At 42.5% G+C, this 15917-nt stretch overlaps 1 protein-coding gene across 1 annotated transcript in view; it reads left to right on the top strand.

Moving 5' to 3' along the window:
• The window catches only part of DNAH14 (dynein axonemal heavy chain 14), a 328550-nt gene that overhangs the window by 142279 nt on the left and 170354 nt on the right, over positions 1 to 15917 (top strand). The window contains exons 35-38 of the mRNA XM_047848102.1: positions 1 to 187; positions 1137 to 1213; positions 3994 to 4165; positions 14988 to 15077. Of these exons, the coding sequence (XP_047704058.1) occupies positions 1 to 187; positions 1137 to 1213; positions 3994 to 4165; positions 14988 to 15077 (526 nt within the window). The remainder of the gene's footprint in view (positions 188 to 1136; positions 1214 to 3993; positions 4166 to 14987; positions 15078 to 15917) is intronic.

The following is a 15917-nucleotide window of genomic DNA, read 5'->3' on the forward strand; positions in this document are numbered from 1 at the left end:
GTACAAAGGTCGAGTAGAACTCCCAGATAACTTAAAGTCTCTGTTTCGCCCAGTGGCGATGATGGCTCCCCATCATCAAATGATTACTGAAATAATGCTGTTTTCATCCGGTTTCAAATCTGCAAAATCCCTCTCTGGAAAGCTGGTTAGCATTTACGAATTAGCTAACAAACAACTCTCACAACAGGTAACAAACTGCTTTTCTCAAAATAGAAGTGATTCTGTGAAACTTCAAATGAGACTCTTGGGGCATCGGACCGGGGACGACCTGGGGGAATAATGGAGCTGGAATCCTGTTAGCGCATCGGGTTCATGAGCCAGTGCGCATGTGAGGTGATGTGTAAAGTCAGGCAGGGCTCTAAGCCTTTCGTCTGGGCCCTGGAGACAGTCCCGAAGCATCTGTTCCTTTACATGATGGGCTGCTCTCTCCATACCAGGAAGCTGACAGATACAGCGGTGACTGTCACACCTCATTGTGCTTCGAAACACTTGGGAGGACTGGTTAAAACACCAGTCACTCGACTTCTCCCACCAGCTTTCCGCTTGTCTGGGGTGGCGCTTGAGACTTCGTGTTTCTGACAGGTTCCTAAGAGTGCCTGATGCTGCTCATCTGAGCGCCATGTTTTGAAAGTGATTGTCCTGGGATATGCCAGCGTGAAGAGTACTTGTCTGTAACCCAACATGGTTGGGACAGGGACAGCCAACCTTCTTTTTAGAAGGAGGCTTCGAGGGTCCTCCTGGGGGGCTCAGTCGGTCGAAGCGTCCAGCTCTCGATTTCAGCTCAGGTCACGATCTCACAATTCGTGAGGTCGAGCCCGACATCAGGCTCTGCACCGAGCCTGAGTGGGACTCTCTGTCTCCCTCTTTCTCTGCCCCTCCCCCTGCTCGTGCGCCCTCGCACGCGCGCGCTCTCTCAAATAAATAAACTTAAAAAAAAAAAGAAAAAGGCTGGGGGCACCAGTTTGGGAGGGAAGCGAGGGGATTGGAAGCAAAATGGAGGCTTTCTTGAGTTGCATCGTGGTCTGTCTCCACGGCGTACGTGAAGAGGGAGTTGACTGTGTCGGAGACCCATTTATTTCCAAGTTCCGTTTTTCCCTGAGACACTTTAATAACTCAAATATTTTAATGCTTTATAGGATCATTATGATTTTGGCTTGAGGTCTCTAAAGACAGTTTTAATAGCGGCTGGAAAGAAGAAATGGGAGTTGAAACGGTGAGTTGAATTTTGATTGAGTGTTAGGTCAAAGAGAGTTACGTGACATGGGGAAAATAATTTGTAAAAATCTAAGTCATGATGCCAAGATAAAACAGGGAGCTCTCAGGATGTTTAAGTAGAGATAAAAATATGGTAGAGGTGAAGAATGTTTAAGAATGTGAAAGAAGAAGAAAAAAAATGCACAAAATCCCTGGGTATTTTTCCACAAAAGGACCTATTCTTTAAAAAAAAAAAAAAAAAACAAAACTGTATCTTAGCTTTATATAATAAAAGATACACTGGGGCGCCTGGGTGGCTCAGTCAGCTAAGTGCCCGGCTTCAGCTCAGGTTATGATCTTGTGGTTCGTGGGTTCAAGCCCCACATCAGGCTCTGTGCTAATGGTTCAGAGCCTGCTTGGGATCTTCTGTTCTCCTCTCTCTCTGCCCCTCCCCACTTGTGCACATGCTCACACACGCTGTCTCAAAATAAATAAACCTAAAAGATACACTAGAACAAAAGGCCTCATTTAAAATGAGAAATGTGTACAACCCACACGAAGAAAACATTCGTAAAGGACACAAATGAAAATGTGAATAAATGAAATAATATACCAGGTACGTAATATTATAACATCTTAAAGGGCTTAGCATCATAAAGATTTAAAGACTCTAAATGTTCATTTATAGATAGAAACACAGCCCAGTGAATATACCTAAAGGTATTATTTGTTTTTCGGTGGGCTGATTCTAAAGTTCACATAGACAAACAATAAAGACTAGCTAGAAAAATGTTTAAAAGTGAGAGCAGTGAAGGAGAAACATCCCTGTAAGTATTGAGACGTATTATGGAGTTTCACTGGTCCCGGCACCGTGGTGCTGGCTTACGGACAGAGAGGCGAGCAATCGGGTCAGGAGAGCAAGCCCAGAGGTGGGACCTCACGACTGGGCATGTATTCTGTCATCAGTTGTGAGGCAAGAACAGACTTCCAGTGAGTGCTGATGGGGAACTAGACTGCCACGTGCATAAGACCGAGTTGGAGCCGCAGCCAACGTCATTTTCCCGGATAAAAGGACCAAAAAAGCACTAAAAACATACAAGTATTTGAAGAAACAAAATACCCTTTATATCCTGCAACTAGAGAAGACCTTTAAAACTAAGACTCAAAATCCAGAAGCCATAAAGGTAAAGACTGATTGATAATGGTCGAAAAACACGGTAAGGTCAGAAGACAGATGATAAACTGGAAGAAAGGTGTTTGCATTTCCTGTCACGGTGGGATAGGTCATCCCCATGACGCGTGAGGACTGCCTAGAAAATGCAGGGAAGACATTGTAGGGCCAAGGACAGTTCTCAGAAAAAGAAACATAAAAATCTTGAAGGGGTGCCTGGGTGGCTCAGTCGGTTAAGTGTCGGACTTTGGCTCAGCGTATGGTCTCGAGGTCCGTGAGTATGATCTTGAGGTACAGAGCCCTGCATCAGGCTCTGTGCTGACAGCTCGGAGCCCGGAGCCTGCTTCCGATTCTGTGTCTCCCTCTCTGTCTGCCCCTCCCCTGCTTGCAGTCTCTCAAAACTAAAGTTAAAAAAAAAAAAAAGTGCCCAGTAAAAAGTACCTAATAGATGTTAGCTATTACCTATCTTTACTAAGGATCGAAGACTTAAAAATTACCACCGTCCTGATGAAGAATTTCTGGACCAGCCGTCGACAGGAGAGGAGAAGGACGCTTCTGCACAGAAAACTCTTCTTCCTTTGCCTCTCTACAATTGTATCACACCTCATGCAGTTATTTCTTTCGGTTGCCTGTTTAATATATAAGAATATGTGGTAAAGGGATAAACGTGTAAAATGTTGTTACGGGACAACATATTATGTGACAGCCTTTACATCTGGAGCCCTTTGTGGCAACTAACAGAAAACTGAAGCTGGCTTAAACAGTAGGAGGAATTTACTGTTTCAATCAGAAAATGCAGAGGAGGGCGGGGTCTGATGACTTGGATGCCGGTTCCGGCTTTATTTCTCTGTGATGTTGTCAGCACTGCAGCCCTGCGCGTCCTGGCTTGGTCGGCTTCCTTTCTGGTGGTTTGGAAGGATCCCCGGGGCCATCCGCCCCACTGAACCGAGGTCCGAACCACTCTGAACACACAGGACATTGGAATCACTGTGTCCTCGTGACTGCCACTGACCAGAGCTGGGATCACATTCCTTTAAGGAACATTTGTTAGCCCCCATTCTTGCCTTTCAAAACTCCCTTATAATCATGGCTTAAACATACAGCCTGGGCAAATCGGAGACAGTTAAACTCCAGTCTGAACCTGAAGCTAGTGGGAAAAGAAATGCACACCGCAAGGCCCCTGGACCTGTTACGTTAGCTGTCGGGTGTTCACAGGACCAGTTCTGTAGCATAGTCTTGGCCACTGTTCCCAGCTATATAGCCTGCAAGCCGACTTCTCTGGCCCACCTAGAGATTTTTAATAAATCATCATGTTACTTTCCATTTCATATCAGCCCACATGAATTTCCGTTGTTGGCAGCTGAAACACCTTACTGATACAATGCCCATCCCTGAATCAGTGACTGGGGAGTGACATTATCCTGATTGTTCGAGACCGGCCACGGTCCGTCTCTGGATCTGGGGACCAGATTAGCCTCACCCACACCACGTGGCTGCTCTGCAGTGAAGGAGAGGGGGAAACGATGTGGGGTGGCCACCTCTAAAAAAGACTAAGGATGGCCTTTAATGTCAGCAGAGCGTACTTGCTAACTTGTTCTTTATATGTCTTTTCTTCCCCCCCCCCAAAGTAACACCAATAGCGAGCTTTCTGAAACGGATGAAAGTCTGATCCTTACCGAGGCTGTAAGAGAAGCTAGTTTACCAAAATTTCTCCCTGAAGATGTCCCACTTTTTGAAAAGATCATGGCAGACATTTTTCCTGGAGCAGCAGTTTCGACAGAAAATCAAGTTGCCTTGGAGGTAATAAGACTTTTGGAAATCGTCACAAGTGGTTTAGATGTGGAATATTAATTAGGATAAAAAGCGTAATGCAAGTTAAAAATATTATAGTTCTTCCTGAAATAGTCTATTCCTGTTATAATTGGGGGGATTAAAATACTTGCACGTATATTTTCCCTTTGGGAGAGACACGGCCTCGACGAAGAAGCTTCAAGCGAAGAAGGTGCTCTCTATTTGGTTTCCCGGTTTTCCCATCTTTCCAATGGGAGTGATAATGTTTTCTCTTCCTCCTGTAAAGGGGTGCTTTCAGAATCAAATTAGGTCAGAATTATGAGAAAAGACTTTAACATGCAAATAGTTTGTGATCGTGAAAGATTAGGTGTTAATGATTGTAGAGCCCTCTGTTTTCCCTCTTAAAAACTCATTGCCTTCGTGTGGGTGGGACCTCGACAGCTCTCAGTACTGGGAGCCAGCCTCCCGCTACCCCCTGGCCTCATCTGGGACCGGTGGCCGCCAGCAGTGCTTTCCAGAAACATATGTTTGATCACATCAACAAAGCCACTGTTGGACGAAACCCAAAATCAGTTACCCTGACATATATTCTTACGATGCCTCCACGGTCTGGCCAAACCGGGCCACCTTTCCAGGATCTCCCATCCTTTGTCCTTCTGCCGTTCTTTCTGTCCTGGATTTCTCCCAGTTCTCTGGCTCTTCCCGGGCTTTTATCAGGTGTCAGGCCATCAAACCCACAGCTTCCTTTCCCTGGGACCCTGCCCAGTTTTCAAAAAGACTGTGTAAAGTTTATTTTAAAATACATGGGCACCTGTTGGGATGAGCACTGGGTGTTGTATGGAAACCAATTTGACAATAAATTTCATATTAAAAAAAAATACATGGTTTCAGTAGCTTATAGTTGAAACACCTTCATAATGATCTGTTCTTTAAATACAGGCATAAGCTATATATGTAACTTCATTCCCAACAGGCGCAGAATACGTATTATTCGTAGGCCACATGAAGCACTTCGCAAAAAAAGCTCATTCACTAGGTTATGTATTTGGGAGCATGTTCCTTGAAAACCATGTGGACCAGGAGTTTTATGACAGGCTAGTTCTTTCATGGTTCTGGTCTAGTTAGATTTCATGTCCCTCCTGGGTCAGTTTCGTTAAACTAGATAACATTCCCATTTCATTCAAGTGTTAGAACGCCCCATGTGGATTTGAGCAAACCCCTACCTTGATATCCTTTCAGTTTCCAATTTCTGACGTCATTTGCCTGCTCATTTCTTGTTTTCTTAACTTGGGTTTTCTCCATTACATAGATTGCCTAGAAGTTTATCTAATTGCTTTCTTCAAAAAAAAACGGCTTTTTATTTATTTAATACCTCTTTTTGATTTCCAGTCTTTCAATACCTACATTAATATTTTTTAAGTATCTTCCATTATTCCTCTGGGTGTTGTGTTGTTTTTCTCTGTCCAGCTGTTTGAGGAAGATGTCTAATCCATGTAGTTTATTTTTTTACTAATGTAAGTTCATAAAACTATATAACTTCATCCAAGCACTGCTTTAGTTACATATGCTTACGTTCAGGTAGGTAGGGTTTTCCCAAGCATTTTTTTCTCTAGAAATTCGATAGCTAACTCTTCCTTTTTTTCCCTAAGTATTCCTTTTTTTATATATAATTTTTTTTAATGTTTATTTATTTTTGAGAGAGAGAGAGAGAGACAGACAGACAGACAGATGTGAGCAGGGGGAGGGGCAGAGAGAGAAAGAGACACAGAATCAGAAGCAGGCTCCAGGCTCTGAGCTGTCAGCACAGAGCCCGATATGGGGCTCAAATTCACGAACCGTGAGATCATGACCTGAGCCGAAGACGGATGCTCAACCGACTGAGCCACCCAGTGCCCCCTCCTAAGTGTTCTTTTAAAACAGAGTTTTTTCATGCTTTTAATTTCCAGGTAAAGAATCTTTTTATTTTCTGATTCTGTTGCCAGCTACTTACTGAATTATGTTCAGAGAATATTGTCTTTGTTATTTTTCCGTAAGAATTTAATTTAGACTTTTTAATGGCCTAATATATAGGTAATTTTTATGAATATTCCCTATGCACATGGAAAAAAGATATATTCTCTTATCGGCTGCAAATATAGACAGAGTTCAGTTTATCTCCATTTGTTACGACTCTTTTTTTTTTTAATTTTTTTTTTCAACGTTTTTATTTTATTTTTGGGACAGAGAGACACAGAGCATGAACGGGGGAGGGGCAGAGAGAGAGGGAGACACAGAATCGGAAGCAGGCTCCAGGCTCCGAGCCGTCAGCCCAGAGCCCGACGTGGGGCTCGAACTCACGGACCGCGAGATCGTGACCTGGCCGAAGTCGGACGCTTAACCGACTGCGCCACCCAGGCGCCCCTGTTACGACTCTTAAATTAGCGTTTGTTAAGTGGAGCGCGGGATGTGGGAGGGTGAGCCACGGTCAGCAAGAGACCACGAGAGACACTGAAATCAAGATGCTTATTACGGGAAGTACTCTGTACAGGCCTCCGGGGCCCCTCGGGGCAGGGTGCAGGCAGAGAGCAGCCAGGCCCCCGGCACATGCCTTCATCAGGGTCCGTGGGTGGCGTGCTTCGGGGGCTCCAGTCTAAGCCAGGGTTGGTCAGTTCACACCACGCACAGCAGGGTCTTGTAGAGTTCCACGTGGGTCCTACCTAAGCTGTGCATGGGGAGAAGGCCCTGGGTGGTGGGAAAGACCTACCGGGAGCTCGCACCTGCTCCCGACTCCGACTCCGTGGGCTCCTGTCCCTGGGGGCGCTGGTGTGGTGGCTTCCTGTCCCCGCAGGCTGTCGGGCAGAACAAAAGTACCTTCTCTGAACCCTCAACCCCGTTTCCTCTGTCTTCTTGGTTATGTTGTGTGTCCTCATGGCCAGACGTGTACCTGTGCACTTGTTTTCCTTGGGCCCAGAGAAGCGAGGGGATGCCTCCTGCTAGCACATGAATGTTTACCCCTAGGATCTCTGCCTCCTAGTTGTTAGCATGTTGTTTGATATACGAACATCAATACCGAGTCATTGTATGAGCCGTGCCCTTTAATAATATACAGTGCTTTTGCATTTCTTGGCTGCTGCTTTTTGGCTTGAATTCCACTTTGGTAAGACTGTTACTCCATTTGTTGTTTGCCTGGTACACTTTTGGACGATTTTTCTTTCAAACCATAATTTCCACCGAGTGAAGTGGTTTTTTAACTTTTGTTTCATTCCGCTGATGTTCCTGCAGGTTAATATTTGACTCTAAGGGTAACTTTGTACGTTTTTAAAGTAATACCCATAATTTCCTACTTACTTGGGTATTGTCTGTTAGTTCCCTGATATGAACAATGAGGAAAATTAGTCCGTGTCTCTTCTCCCCTTTCTGTTGTCTCTTTGCCCAATTTTACACAACAGTATTACCTGCCTTTTTTTCTTTTTTTTTTTGAATCTTTGTAAATTAGAAGTGATGTCTGTGACTCTGCGGGAAAGGCACCCGTGAACTTCCTGTGCTCCCCAGGCCCCTGGCCTCATCCCTCCCACTCTTCTCAGCTGTGTCACTGCGGCACGGCCTAGTGACACTCCGCTGCTTCCCAATGTCGTAGAGTTTTTGGTGAAAGTGGTGTCTTATTTTTATGATACTCCTAGAGGTTTATTACAGGTGTATTGAGATGCCTTTGATTCGAAGCTCCTCTCGAATATGGCAACGTTGCTGAATTCTCTTATTCGTCCAAAATTAGCTCTGATTTTGTGTGTCCTCTTGGGGGTTCCCATCATACAGACAGTGGGACCTCCTCCCTCCAGTCCTTGGGTCTCCTGTCCTTCTTATGATACTTTTCCGGTGTGAAATCACTCCCACATTCCTGGGATACTCCATGCTTTATCGCCATGTGATTTTTAACACACCAAGAGGAAGTTAGTTAATGTCTTATTTAGGATTTTCACATGTACACTTACACGTGAACTATCCTTAATCTGTTTTTAGAACCAAGATTATTACCAGCTCCTCAAAATAGGCTGAACGACAGATGTTCTTTTGTTTTCTGAAAAAAAACTTGCATGAGATTGAGATGAACTATTGCATAGATTTGTGGTCAAACTCACTATGGAAGTATTTGGATCTGGGTTTCGTAGGGGTGGGAAGGAGAAGCTTTGACTATTTTAACTTTTTGTTGCTTAGCGATCACATTCCCTATTTTGTATATAACATTTCTGTGTTTCTAAATTTTTTAACTTATTTCTCCCACTCTCATCAGTTTTCAGTCTCTGCTACAGTTATTTCTTTTTCTCATTACTGATCATTCTTTCTTGAGGTCTGCCAATAGTTAGTTTTCCAAAGAGCTAACTTTTGGTTTTGATTATTTTCCCTTTTTTTTTCTTTTTTTTGTCTATTTGGTTGATTTCTTTCCTTCACTATTTACATATTCCTTTATTTCATTGGACTTGTTCTCCTTTTTCCTAGTTTCTTGAGTTTAATGCTTAGTTTATTTACCTGTGTTTCTTCCTCAAGTATTTAAAGATCTGAGTTTTCCTCTATATATTCTTTTGGCTGTCTCCCACAAGTTTTCACATGTAGTGTTTTAATTAGCATTTCTCTAGAAAGGTTTCTTAATTGCCTTTATGACTTTTTGTCACCCAGGAGTTTGTTTGTTTGTTTGTTTTTTCCAAATTCGGAGAATCTAAACTACCCTTTTATTATTAATCTCCATTCATGGTTAGTTTTGACTGGGGACAATATGCTGTCCCGTATGTATTTATCCCTTTGAGATAACCTTCTTTGAGCTTTTCGACCTCCCCTAATGGTATTGTTTTATAAGTGATTCATGTGTGCTTAAAACAATATGTATTCTGTGCCCATTGGATGTAATGTTATATATGTACACTATTCTGTCCCTTTGATATCTGTTTCATTTTTATCGATCCATCAGTTTCTGGAAGGGGTCTATTAAGATCTTAACTACAATTGTTGATACATATTTTTTTCCCGGCCTTTCCATCAATTGCTGGTCTTACGTAGTTTGAAGATATAAGTGGTATATGTATTGATGTCTTCGTCTTAAATTCCACAGATGAGTGAAATCATATGGTATTTGTCTTTCCTTGACTGACTTATTTTGCTTAGCATAATACCCTCTAGTCCCATCCCTATTGTTGCAAATGGCAAGGTTTCATTCTTTTTATGGCTGAATAATATTCCATTGTGTATTATACCACATCCTCTTTATCCGTTTATTTACCAGTGACACTTGGGCTGCTTCCATATCTTGGCTATTGCAAATAATGCGGCAGTAAACATGGGGGTACATACATCTTTTCAAATTACTGTTTTCATATTGTTTAGGTAAATACTGTGGAATTATTGGGTCATATGATAATTTTATTTATTTACTTATTTATTTTGAGGAACCTCCATACCGTTTCCCACAGTGGCTGCACCAATTTGCATTCCCACCGACAGTGCACAAAGATTCCTTTTGCTCCACATCCTCGTCCACACTTACTGTTTCTTGTAGGGTTTTTTTGTTTTTTGTTTAATTTCTTTATTTTTAAAATTTTAATTCTGATGTAGTTAACATACAGTGTTGTATTAATTTTAGGGGTAAGTATAGGAACTCAATAATTCCATATATTGAATGCATTCTTTTTAAAAATTTTTTTTAATGTTGATTTATTTTTGAGAGACAGAGACAGCATGAGCGAGGAAGGGGCTGAGAGAGAGAGGGAGACCCAGAATCCAAAGCAAGCTCCAGGCTCTAAGCTGTCAGCACAGAGCCCAACGCGGGGCTCGAACTCACGAGCCGTGAGATCGTGACCTGAGCCAAAGTCAGACGCTCAATTGACTGAGCCACCCACGTGCCCCTTGAGTGCATTCTTAAATCCCCCTCTCCCCCCCACATTTTAGGTATATGGTGTCATACTGTGTATCCTTTTATTTTGTGAATCCCTTGGCTGATTTTTATGGATACATGCAGTTTTACCTCTTTTACGCTTCCTGCTATTCTTACTTCTGTTTATGATCTTTCCTTTTCACTCAAAGAATCTCCTGTATCATTTCTTATAGGGCTGTTTGGTGGTCATGAATTCCTTGAAATTTGGGAAACTCTGTCTCTCCTTCGGTTTTGAAGGACAGCCTTGCTGAATAGAGTGTTCTTGACTGTAGGTGTTTTCCTTTAAGCACCTTGAATATACCATTCTGCTCCCTCTGGCCTGCCAAGTTTCTGCTGAACTATCAGCTGATATCATATGGGGTTTCTCTTGTATGTAACTGTTTTCTTTTCTCTTGCTGCTTTTAAAATTCTCTCTTTATCACCACTTTTTGCCATTTTAATTACTATGTGTCTTTTTGTGGACCTCCTTGGGTTGATTTTTTGGGGGGGTTCTCTGTGCCTCCTAGATCTGGATTTCTGTTTCTTTCCCCAGATTTGGGAAGTTTTTGGCATTATTTCTTCAAATAAATGTTCTGCCCCCTTTTTTCTCTCTTCTCCTTTTCGGATCCCTATAATGTGAATGTTATTACACTTGAAGGTGTTGCTGAATTCTCTTAACCTGTTCTCAGTCTTTATTATTCCCTTTTTTCTCTCCGTTCAGCTCGATTGCTTTCCATTACTCTGTCATCCAAGTTGCTGATCCATTCTTCTGCTTCCTCTAGTCTGCTGTTGATTCCCTCTTGTGTATTTTAAATGTCAGTTGTTGAGTTCTTCATCTCTGATGGGTTCTTTTTTTGTTTTCTCTCTGTGATGGTCTCACTGAGGTCCTCCACCCTCTTCTCAAGTCCAGTGAGTATCTAATGACTGTTACTTTAGATCCTCCATCAGGCATATGACTTACCTTTTTTTGTTTAGATCTCTTGATGTGAATTTTTTCCTGTCCCTTCAGTTAGAACATACGCCCCTGTCTCATTTTGTCTCTCTGTGTCCGTTTTTATGTGTTAGGAAAGTCATCTACGTCTCTTGCTCTTGAAAGCAGTGGTCTTACAAAGAAGTCCTATGGTGCCCTCTGTTCTGTTCACTAGAACTTGGCACTTCAGGGGCGTCTCCTTTGTGTGATGCATGTGTCCTACTGTTGTGGCTCAGCCGCCTTTGCCTTCAGTCCAGTCGTCTGCAGTGTCTCCCTTTGCCTCTTGTGGGCAAGGTCCTTGTGTTGTTAGTGGGCCAGTCTGGGGTTCCCTGGGCTCAAGTCGGGCCAGGCCTGGCATTTGCCAGAGCTTTGGTGGCGTCAGACTACAGGACATATTCCCTGTGTTGGGTGGGGCCAGAGTCAAACTCATACGTGTGGTTATCCTACCCTTTCCCTGGGGCAGGAGTCACTTCAGAGTGGTGCTGGTCGCTGTTGGAACTGTTTGTACCCTGCCATGCTTGTGGTCCCACATTGGATAGGCTTCTGCAGAGGGTGTGTTGGAGGGGGCAGGTCTGCAGGAGAAGGTGCAGGGGCGGGGTGGGAGGCGTTAGCAAGGTTTGCGTGGGTGCGTGTGGGACCCGGAGCTGAGGCCTGGCCAGGGGTGGCGTGTCTGCAGGAGAACACGGGGTGGAGCACACTGTTAGCAGGCCGGCTGGAGAGCGCCCCCCTGCACCGGTTCCTGCAGGTGTCTGTGTACCTAGGCCAGGGGACGAGGGAGGGAAATGGTGCCCACCAGCTCCTTTGTTGTTGGACAAGTCTCCGAAGATCCCCGCTCCTCTAGCACGCGTTCCGAGATGAGCAAGTAAGCCTCTTCCCGTGTACCCCACGTGTTTTTCAAACTGCTGGGTTTTTTTGCTATGTCTCAGAGGGGCCGTTTGTTGTGCTGTGTCTTTAAGGGCAAGGAGTCAACTTCCTCTCCGAGCTGCTAATATTTAAAGTTCCAGGTGTTAAGCCCCACTGATAGTAAGAACTCCTGAAGTTAGGCCCCTCTGGTTTTCAAAGCCAAATGTTATGGGGTTTTGTCTTCCCCATGCAGCATCCCTATGTCTGGGGTGCCTGGGGTGGGGTCTGCTCCTCTTCTGTCTCCATGTCCACAGGTCCCTCCCTCCCACGGACAGTGTCACAGGTCAGTTCGGTTCCCAACTCCATCTCTGCCCTTCCTACGCTCTTCAGTGTGGCCTCTGGTCTACGTTTAGCTGTGGGGAGTCTGTCCTGCCGGTCTTCGGGTCATTTTCTGGGTCATTTACGTGGATGTTAGCGCTGTCTCCTTGTAGCCATTGTATCCCGGGATGAGGTGAGCCCAGGGTCCTCCTACTCTGCCAACTTCCCTGGAAGTCTCTCTGGGAGTTTTTAAAACTTTCATTTTGTCTTTGATATTCTAAACCTCACTTTAAATTCTCTAGTTAGGAAGTTTCATATTCTGTTAACCCTTTTAATATGTAATCATTATTTTTAGTTCTCTAAGTTGATAGCAAGGAGACTTACCCTGTCAGATTCTCTCTTCCACATGATTAAACGAGTTGGACTTTTCCAGACCACCAAATCGTAGGTTCAAACTCTAAGCTAAGTAAGCTGAATAAGCTTACCTATTCTCACAGCACTCACATGAGTTTTAGATCTTGTACGTATTTTTTTGTGTTCTTATTTTAATAAAAATGCAGTTTGATATCAATTCTATGTATATCTCTCTGTGGTGCTCTGCGTGGTTTCCAGGGGAAGCACAGTGGATATTTGCACCTAAGCTATTGCCTGTATTTTGAATATCTACATTTACATTTTGAGAATTTTCACTTTGCTAGAACAAAGGAAGGAAGATGTTAGTTGACAAGTCTTGCTTTCTCTGTCTTATATAAGCATTTTTCATCCCAACCCGACAGGACCCACAGATTCCTTCCTCTCCTTCCTCCAGTTATGTGTTACCCTTAACATTTCTCAAGTCACAGCTAAAACAAATAGCGTGGCCATCATAGTAGCATTTCTACATGCACATCGATGATGTGACTTTTTAACTTCATTATATATTCACGTTTTCATCAGTTTTACAGTTTTTTGCAGCCTGAGCTTATAGAAAAGTTTTCTGTAGGGGCGCCTGGGTGGCGCAGTCGGTTAAGCGTCCGACTTCAGCCAGGTCACGATCTCGCGGTCCGGGAGTTCGAGCCCCGCGTCGGGCTCTGGGCTGATGGCTCAGAGCTTGGAGCCTGTTTCTGATTCTGTGTCTCCCTCTCTCTCTGCCCCTCCCCCGTTCATGCTCTGTCTCTCTCTGTCCCAAAAATAAATAAACGTTGAAAAAAAAAAAATTTTTAAGAAAAGTTTTCTGTAAAACCTATCCGTGTATTCTGCTACTTTCCCCTTCATACAATTTTTATATTGCTAAATATGCAGGCTCTCAACTGTTTAAATAAATAAATAAATAAATAAATAAATAAATAAATAACTGTTAAATAAAATGTTACCAAATAGCAATATATGGCTCAAGAAATAGCACAAAGATCACGATTTAAAGTTATCATTTTAATATTAAATTTCGAATAATCCAGTCTTTTATTTAATGGTGTATTTTTGATGGTTTACACAATGATCGGTCATATAGCATATCCACACAGGAATATATGTTACTAAATAAATATTCTGTAGGCATGCTGTTTATACTTCTTGTTCATTTGAGATACAAGAATCCGAATTGCATGCGATGGGCGAATGGTATATATATCCAACTTGTTCACGTTTCTGTCGCTGACAGTATCTAACAGCGTGGGTGGGGGAGGGTCATTAACTCAGAGCAACCAAGCGATTAACAGAGAATTACTGAAACCATATCCTGCAATAAACTATATATAGTTTGTCATCCGGTTGACTCTACGGAACATCGTTTACAGCCATAAATACTTGACAGTACGATTATGATTTTATGTTAAAACCTTCTGTGAAAACCTTTAGCCAACTAGGATTACCTGTCCAAATATCTCTTCTTTGACTGTCCCATCTCTGCTGATCTTCTGTGCTAGCCATGCTATCCCTAGTCCACTCCTGCGGGCCTGTTTGCTTACATCCAGGGAGATGTCTAGGTTTGTGTTATCCGTGGCAGAGGACTCCTAGCCCCTGCATCTAAAACCACTCCAAGTACACGCCTTAAGTGGGTGTCTCATCAACTCCACTTAAATGAGATTGCTCTCAGCTGATTTCCTACCCCCAGGGGCCTTGCCATAGGAACTACTTTTTCTCTGTTTGTACAGCCCCTGCTGAGTGTTCTGGGTCTCCTTCAGCTGCTCCCTTGTCCCACTGTGGGAATGCAAGGAATGGGAAATGGACTGGGAGAGGTCGGTGAGAAAAAGGATAAATCCCGCTTTTTTCTGTCGACAATTACCAATAGTATTGACCCCACTGTGGGAGGAAACCTGGCTGCCCTCATAATTCCTGTGTTATAATACTAAGCATCTTTCCAAGCTGCAGCCACTTCTGGATGTTTTAATATATAACCACATCAAGTCTTCAATCTTAACAGATTGTACTTACTATCCTAGAATATTCTGAACATGGAAACATTAAAATACTTGTTACAGAGCTGAAAATCTACCTTAATGGTGATATTGGAATTACACAAAGATAGAGACTCTTAAATTTTCTTTTAGTGTAGGATAATTAGACAATCGTACTATGGTAACAGATAGTTCTTAAATACATCCTAAAGAATAAATTCCTAAATTGAGGGAAGGTCTATGAATCTGCTACCAGGGATCTGTGAACATAAAATTTTGTGTGTATCGTAGTTTGGGGGGAAAGTAATAATCAGGTTGAGGAACTAAGAAATTAAGAACTACTATCTTAAAGTGCAGTATTCAGTACCTGGTTAAGAGAGATTTTATAGGATTATGTATTAAGGGTTCAATTTGCAGTGCATTGTAAACGTGTTTATTTTCTTTTAGAAAGTAGTATCTATCGCAACACAACAGTTGGGTTTCCATCAGTGGCCAGCTCAGAACAAGAAAACCATACAGTTTTATAATCAACTGCAGGTAAGTGTAGAATGGCGTGTCGGCACTTCTTTGCTCCTGAATTACAACAGGTCTGATCAAGGAGAAAACCAGGATAACGAAAGAAGAGAACTAGTCTAATGTTCCTCAGAGTAAAGTGGCTTACTCATTTATTTGCCCACGTGTGGTTATTCAGCCCTCACTTTAACTTTGAACAGATTCGTTTTCTTCACCTTCATCCCCTTAATACATAATTGTAAAAAACCCCACAAATGTGGTGTAAATGTGGCCTTCCATAACTACACCGTCTTTGAATTTCCTATCCCTGTGAATGAACCATTTGGAAACGGTGATGCACTTCATTGATGACTGGTAAAACTGTATGCCTTTGTCTGTATTAACTTGCCATTTGAGTGTCCTGTGAATTGCCAGGTTATGTAATATACTCATTTCTCAGTTGAGTTTTTTGTCTTTTTCTTACCAAACGTGTAGGCTTTTCATTATGCATTTTATATCCTATTTCTTAATTGTTTATATGTGTTGCAAATAAATTCTCAAAGTCTTGGGTTTTCAGAAATGTTCCTAGAGTTCAGTTGTGCAGAGACGTTGTTGTTAATGCAGTAAAGTCTATTGATTTGTTGTTATGGTTTGTGTTTTTCTGAATTTTTAGAAATCTTTTCTATCCTATTTCATAAAGATATTTTCTATAATTTTTTCTAAAAGTTTCTGATATTTGCACTTTCATTTTTAAGTTGTCTGGTATTTATTTTCCTCCATGAGGATAAAGAGATTGGAATGGAAGGGAAAAAATGTATTAGCTTCATCCATATTTGAATTTTAATGTATTGTGTGATGCGTTATTAAAAATAATCCTTCCTGGGG

Source organism: Prionailurus viverrinus, unplaced genomic scaffold (genome assembly GCF_022837055.1).
Source record: "Prionailurus viverrinus isolate Anna unplaced genomic scaffold, UM_Priviv_1.0 scaffold_53, whole genome shotgun sequence".
Lineage (NCBI taxonomy): Eukaryota > Metazoa > Chordata > Mammalia > Carnivora > Felidae > Prionailurus > Prionailurus viverrinus.